The sequence below is a fragment of the Chenopodium quinoa genome, unplaced genomic scaffold, assembly GCF_001683475.1.
Source record: "Chenopodium quinoa cultivar QQ74 unplaced genomic scaffold, ASM168347v1, whole genome shotgun sequence".
Lineage (NCBI taxonomy): Eukaryota > Viridiplantae > Streptophyta > Magnoliopsida > Caryophyllales > Amaranthaceae > Chenopodium > Chenopodium quinoa.
In genome coordinates this window covers 486,488-494,360 of record NW_018744537.1, presented here as the reverse complement: position 1 = coordinate 494,360, position 7,873 = coordinate 486,488, and the positions used below count along the sequence as shown (strand labels likewise).

The 7,873-nt window shown below is 37.7% G+C and overlaps 1 protein-coding gene across 1 annotated transcript; it reads left to right on the top strand.

The window, feature by feature from the left end:
• The first annotated feature begins 5,912 nt into the window (after nucleotides 1–5,912).
• On the top strand, nucleotides 5,913–7,490 carry LOC110698910. Its single transcript, XM_021876414.1, has one exon. The coding sequence runs from the start codon at nucleotides 5,913–5,915 to the stop codon at nucleotides 7,488–7,490; it is 1,578 nt and encodes a 525-aa protein (XP_021732106.1).
• The last annotated feature ends 383 nt before the right edge of the window (nucleotides 7,491–7,873 follow it).

Below are 7,873 nucleotides of genomic sequence, written 5' to 3'. Positions count from 1 at the left end.
CGGTGCCGCGGCGGCTAGTGGCTACTGGCTAGGGTCATAGGGTGTCAAGGTTAGGGTTTTGGTGTTTGGGAATTTGGGGAAAATAAGAAATGTCGATGTTTGATTTCTGAAATCTGAAATTTGAATGTAAGGAGTAAAAGAACAAAAAAAAAAAAAAAAAAAAAAAAAAAAAAAAAAAAAAGAGGGCAATAGGAGTCGAACCTAAGACCTAAGACATTAAAAGGGCGCGCTGCTCTGTTATTCAAAGCCTTACCAATGCACCAAACTTACCCATGTGATTATTATTCTCACAGAAATTTGTATTAACCCTTTTTCTTTTTTTCTTTTTTAAAAAAAATTAAAACTTATAATTTTTTTCCAAAAAAATCTGTGGGTTCAATGAACCCCCTTGAACCCCCCCTAGATCCGCCCCTGAGCGATTAGAATAATGGATGGATGCGGGTGAAACTCCACCCGATCCGAATCCGATCCATTGCCATCTCTGCTCCTCGTTCGACACCGGCATGCATGAGCTATCCCTTTTAACGAGAGGGTCATCTCGTACATGGGCATAATAATAATAATAATAATAATAATAATAATAATAATAATAATAATAATAATAATAATAATAATAATAATAATAATAATAATATTATATTATTATTATTATTATTATTATTATTATTATTTATTTCATTTGTTTATTCTAATAAGTCACCTAGTTCAATTTTAAGAAAATCAATAGAAAAAGTCACATTTTTTAGGTAGTACGTGGTCCTCTATAGTTTTGTCTTGAAATAATTGGTTTTCATGCCATTCCATTTGTCTATAGAAAGTACAATTCCTAAGGACAAACACGAACTAATAAAAAATTAAAGGGAACATGCATTCCACTTAAGCAGTATCAAATCTCTTTATCACCAAAAGCCTATTTGAAAGAAGTAAAAGGACTATTTTAATAATATAATAGAATTTCACAAGACAAAACTCCAGTAATTTTTTAATGTTAAATTATTATTCCTGTGGACTGCTCTCTTTTCAAAGTTAAAATTCATAAATCTATGAACATATATACTTATATTCCTAGATCACAATAACTAATCCCTATTCATTGCCAAGGGGTAATATATGATGTTTTTTTAAGGTTTCATTTTTATACTGTTTTATTTTTACCGTTATTTTTATAGATAGTGATAAACTGCAATAATGATTGGGAATGCATTTATGTGTAATTTGCAAGGAACATCTAATGTTTATGGCGATGTAACTTTATTTATTCCCGACCTCTAATTATATATTTTTTTTCTTTTTAAATTTTATTCAATAAGTTAATTGATGGACTCAAATCCTATCAATAATTTGTTGTTCTACCATCATATATATATTTCCACGATTGTAGACTCAAATCCAAACTTACAATTAGTTGGGATACAATGTGACCACATGTGAGAAAATAATTATAATTAAAATATACCCACGTGCATCCAACTACTCACAACCTCAAAATCTCACATACAAATTAATTTATTAAAGATCTAGCTACAAAGTGAGATTTAGTACTATTTTATGAAACTAATAAAGCCCAAGAACTTTAGGTTAAAAAGTAAGATCAATGATTAAAGGAAGCTAACCTAGATACAAGTGGATTTCCATTAACCATTTAATTATATGAATAATATTGCATTATATGCGTGACATGTACATAAAATACTGTTTTAATTTATGATGTTACATATATTGATATATATAAAAAAAAATGATGACAGATGAGCCAAGTAGACTAATGGTTAGCCTTTTTGCTAAGCTAGCTCTTTGATTATTCATCTTCATTGATTGCTAATTATGCAGGTGACTTATTAGTGAACCTTCCTTAATCAGTGAATGAACGTGGAGCATTTGGTGCTTCTGACCCTAAAGTAAATTAATGGAGTATAAACACATTAAACTTATTATCTTTTTGCCACAACTTGTTAGTTTGGACGTACTATACTAGTACACTAGCATAATGTGTCCGATAATCCCGTTATAAGACATTAATTTTTATTTTTTATTTAAAGGAGGATTTTTTTTTTTTTTTTTTCTGCCACATTGATAATAAGCCAATGATATATCATTCAAAAATAATATGAAGAAAACTTCAAATATTACTTAAACGGATAGAAAAACTACTAGTATTATATTCCTCAAAATAAAGGAAAGATATCCAACTAACTTAAAATTGATAAAATAAAATAAAAATATTAAATAAATAAATACGGTTTAATAATGAAAAAAAAGGATGTAATTCAAAGTCATGGAAGTGTAGTAATCAAGTTTGATTTCAAACAGTCAAATATTATTTATACTTATAAGTTTTATATCCATTGATTATATTTCTTCACACTACTAATTCATGTGCATTCATATATTATGATCTTCGCTTAATTGATAGTACAAAAGGATGAATCTATTCAATTTTTTTTTAATAATACACTACTTCATATTGATCAATTTGTATGCATCACTTGTTGAATACTTCAATTAGTGTGTAAAATGTCAAAAAACTTGACCTTAAGATAGTTTAATTGATATGTAGGATGGGAGTACCATCATTATGATTTATGAGGTTGAATGAAGTACTAGTATCACTTTCCATGAATCACTTATTGAATACTTAGTATGTAATTAAAACTGCAATAAACTTGACCTTAAGATAGTTTAATCGATAAGTACATACCTTCATTATGATTTACGATGTTAATTGAATGAAGTACTATTGTACTACTGAAAAGAATTAAACATGGTGACAAATTTGCAGATCAAAAGGGCCTCTATAACAAAATTAACGCAAGCTAAGCTAGTTAGTGAAGCACTGGCTAACTTGCATTAATTTTGTAGACTAAATAATTAGATAATTTTGTAGACTAAATAATTAGATTAATTAGTAGATAGTTTGTACGTAGTAAATTGCATGTATACGTGGTCCTTTTGGGGACATCGATCATATTTTATAGGAAAATGACATCAAGTTATTAATGCTAAAATATCTAGTGTAACTATATGTACCATTTACATGGTGTAAATGTGTAGTACAGTTAAGTAGTAGCCCTAGTAGGTATAAAGTCATTGAAGCTTCTCAAACTTAATTAATTTAAACTTTTATTTTTTTAAAAAAAAAAAAGTTAGAAATTAAATATAGTCCATATAATTTTACTCACCTTTTTCAATTCACCAACAATGTTTATATTGTACGATTAACTTGACGTGGTTCAATTGAGGCGGTCTGTTTATCAAAGAGATCTCTGATTTGAAGATCGTCTGACTTATTATAACAAGTCTCTTTTACCTTTTTGTAGTAGTAAAAGTTTGGTCTAAATATCTAATGGTAAAAAATTTAACCATGAGGTCAAACACCATTATTTGCTTTTTGAAAATATGATTCTTTATCCTTTTCCGTCACTTTTAACGAAGAAGACTAGTAAAAAGCTCAACTGGATTAACCCTTGATAATGAGATATGTGGATGCAACATAGTATCCACGCACAAAATAGGTTAAATAATAATTATAAAAAGATTTAAATCAAACTTTGATATATAATTACATGACTGCCATGAAAAAAAAAAATTATTTCAACTAATAGGAAACTTCAAAGCTATCTAAATTTTTCCTATTATTTAGATAAGTCAAGCTTTTATCAGTCACGACTTCATTCAAAAAGGTGGAAACTAAAAATATCTTTATCTTATAAATTTTAAAGTTTTCATCATGCCAAACATTATTGTTCGTTGAACAAAGAAATTTTGAGTAATATAAAGTCAATAAGCAGAAAGTATCTAGGATAAATGTGGGATTAACATAACACGTTTACTAGAAAAGGAAAGGTTTGACGACCAATTCCATAGAAATAGATGGACTAAAAAACTGTCAAAACCTTTTAACAAATCCTTTTGATTTTTTTTAAACTACTAATTTGAATTTTCTTTCAAAATATATACTCGTATTATAAAACGATGTGACGATATATAAAGTATACGCTTATATCAAACCTGAGAGTTTAGAAGAGCACAATAAAATAAATTTTACGACGTCATAATAATAAATATCTATCTTAGTAAAATAATACACGTAGTTAACTTTTAATTTTCAAGCCGTTATATTTATTATTGTTCTTCCAGTTAGGTGAGAAATGAGAAAACATACAATTGTTGGTTGAGAGTGATGTGCCAACAGCCTAGTATTGTCTATTTGGTTAAGAATTTGAAGCAATCTTAATATTTGTATGACTACTATAAGTAACCTCTAGTATTCAAACATTGGCCCAACAATCCTTTTTGGAGTATATAGTTTGGAACAAGGAAAATAAAGAGCATATCAGCATAATATGCACACATAGAGCCAACTACAACTTTGCCCAATAGCAGCATTTTCGAGTGTGCGCAATTTCATGTGTTTGGGGTCCAAATAACTTGTATTTGGGCCCAGTCCACAAATGAAAATAAACAAAGCCCAATAGGCAAGGTCTAACCCTCTGGCCCATGTGCCAAGTCAAGTCAACGAAGCCCAATCAAATGGCAGCCCATTTGACTCCTCAAACCCACTCCATTCAATTGGAGCAAGGTATAAAAGCTCACACTTATGCAAATTCAGATTCATTCGCTCATATTGCCTCAAGCAACAAAACTCTCTTGCATAACAATTCTCTCTCCATTTTACACTCGTACTGACTTCGGCATCGGAGGGGCCTTCCTCAGCATAACCTCCGAGGCCAGTTTACGTTTGTTTAGCTGTGCAGGAAATCCCCAATTTGGTCATCACTCGAATTGGGCTTCATCTCCACTCATCCGAAGGACCTGCCGAAGGTCCCATTGTTTTTACCGAAATAATTTGGCGCCGTCTGTGGGGACTTTTACAAAAATTCAGCCAAAAATCTCATACCAATCTTAGCCAACGCAAAAAATTGACTAAGAATGGCAAAAACTCCAAAAAAAAACAAAAAAAAATGGGCCTAATCATGGTGAGAACCGGTGAGACACGCTCATCGTCGCCTAAGCCATCAGCCTCTAACTCCCCGAGAAGAGAAAATTTGCGTGAGGGATCTCCCTCCCGACGGGATCACCAAGCTGGGAACTCGCCGAGAGAGAGCGATGCTCATAACGATAGTCCTTCGCAAAGCATGCATTCAACTCCTCCCACCGTTCCTTCGACTAAAGAGGTGGCGAGGGCAGTGGCTGTCTGCATGGAGTTCATGAAAGCCCTGGGTGGACGCCTCTCATTCGTGCATACTACTCCTCCTTCACCCCCGCAGAAGCTGGAAAGCCGGAAGAGGAAACTGACCTCGGGAGGGGAAGGGCGGGTTCCACTCTCCAAGGGAGAGGGAAGCGGAAGAGTCGAAAGCTTAGGCAAGACAGGACGGGAACGACGAGGGGACTCCGGTCACTTTGAAAATTCTCAAGTCCGGAACTTAAAGGACGCCCCAAGCAGCCACAACGCTTCTCGCTGAAGCGTTTACGAGCGCCTAGGGGAAAGGGAGAAGGACATTCACAGTCGTCTCACCTATCCTGAAGGCTCTCGCCCAGAACTGTCACACGGAGGGACACCCCTCACTTCCACCTCTCTAAGAGGGAGAATTGAAGTTCCTTCGGAAAGGCAGAAGGGAAAAGCTGTGATGGTTCCTACCAGTTCACCTTTCTAGAGGTGGATATTGGAGGAACACGTGCCGACGGTCAAAATTCCGACACACATCACTTACGATGGTACTTCGGATCCGAAGGACCACATAGCCTCCTACGAGAGGCATATGTACCTTAACCCCAGGTCCGAAGCAACCTAGTGCAAATACTTCCCCACAACCCTTAAAGGTGTTGCACAGTCGTGGATCACCAAAGGGCTGAAGGAAGGCTCTATAACAGGTTGGAGTGATCTCGTCAACAAGTTCAAGAGAAATTTTTCCATGGCTAATCGCCGAGAGAAAACCACTACAGAGCTTATGGGCCTGCAGCAAGCGGAAGACGAAAGTCTCCGAGATTACTTGACTCGCTTCAGCAACGAGTCGTCTAGAATCACAAGTCTGGACCAAAGCCTAGCCGTATTCGCACTGCGGAACGGCTTACAAGTTAGAAAGTTTCTGGATTTCATGGTCATGCATCCCCCGCAGACCCTGGAAGAAGCCCTCGATGCCTTGGATAAATTCATCCGAGCAGAGGAATGGAACAAGGCCAAGCTGCAATCTCAAACAGGGCTCGCAAAGCCAAAAGGGCAGCAAGCCGAAGTTCCCGGGTCGAGGAAAGGGAAGGCAAAGACCTCAGAACCCCCTTCGACCACAAAGCCGAAGAAGGACAAGGCTCCCTATCTGGGAAATTTTGAATCTTACACCCCTCTCATCTTACCACGTACCAAGATCTTTAGTGTGACGACGGAGGAAGGAAGATTCAAGAAACCAAAACCACCTCCTTCTTGGCATCAAAAGAAGGGGAAGGATCATTGGTGCGAGTTCCACGAGTCCCGTGGACATCGCATCGAGGATTGCCTCCAGCTGAAGGACCATATTAAAGAACTGGTCCAGAAAGGGTATTTAAAGAAATATGTCGCGAAGCGCCGCGAAGAAAAGAAAGCTAAGAGAGATTCTCGGCAGGATCTGGACTACCACCGGAAAAGGGACAAACCTCCCGAGGGAGGAAATCATGACATATTAACCATTTTCGGGGGTATTTCTCGGAATGCACTGAAGCGCCATCTGAGGGGGCTGACCCATCAGATTCATCATGACGAATTCCGAAAGCCACAGTCTCCGGTGCCGAATATGTTGTTCACATCCGAAGACTGCAGGGGGGTGGTATACCCCCATGATGACCCATTGGTTATCATGACGAGCATTGCAAACCACAACGTTTATCGGACACTGGTAGACGGTGGCAGCGGGGCGAATATACTTTTCCGAAAGACATTCGACCAGCTGAAGTTGGAGAGCAGGCACCTGACTTTAGTTCCCTACCTGGTAACTGGATTCAACGGCTCTTCTTCATATCCAGATGGGAAAATTCTTCTTCCCGTCAGCCTCGGCCAAGACCGAGCAAGGCGAAGCATCATGGCCGAATTCTTGGTCATTGACGCCCCATCAGTGTACAACGTCATTATGGGGAGACCCCTCATCCATGACGTTCAGGGAGTTGTCTCGACGTATCATCAAGCAATGATCTCCGTTTCAGACGAAGGACGCTCCGAAAAAATCTTGGGCAACCAAAGAGAGGTTCGAGAATGCAATTTCCTCAAACCATCCAAGAGTCGCCGTAATGACAAGGATGATGAGGAAGAAAGAGAGAAAGAAAAAGAGCGAGGTACCAAAAGGCCGAAGGGCTTAAGTGCTTCGGCTCAGGGGTCCCCAAGAAAAAGAACATCTTTGGGGACTGGAAAGGCTAGTTCTTCGGCTGGGTCGAAAGATTCAGACGAAGAACAGCCGAAGAAAGGGAGGTTTGCTGATATTGACAGCAGGCCCGAACCAGAAGAGCCTGGCTCCAAAGCAATGGAGTGAGATGAACAAACTGAGTCAATATCGTTGACCGAAGGAGATACTGAAAAATGTGTCAGCATCGGACAAGGGCTCGATCCGAACGTCCGGGTTGAATTAATCCAACTCCTTCGGGACAACCGAGATGTGTTCGCATTCTTAGCATCTGACATGCGGGGAATTGATCCGAACCTTATCTCTCACAAGATTAATGTCGACCCCACATGTCGGCCAGTTAAGCAAAAGAAGCGGAATTATTCCGCTCAAAAGAACCAATATATCGCGGCCGAAGTCAAAAAACTTCTGGACGCAGGGTTCATCGAGCCTTGCCAATATCCTGAATGGCTGGCGAATGTGGTGATGGTTCAGAAGGCTAATGGTACTTGGAGAATGTGCGTTGACTTCAC

Coding starts and splice junctions, on each gene's coding strand:
- LOC110698910 (XM_021876414.1), top strand. CDS start 5,913: ATGGCTAATCGCCGAGAGAAAACCACTACAGAGCTTATGGGCCTGCAG.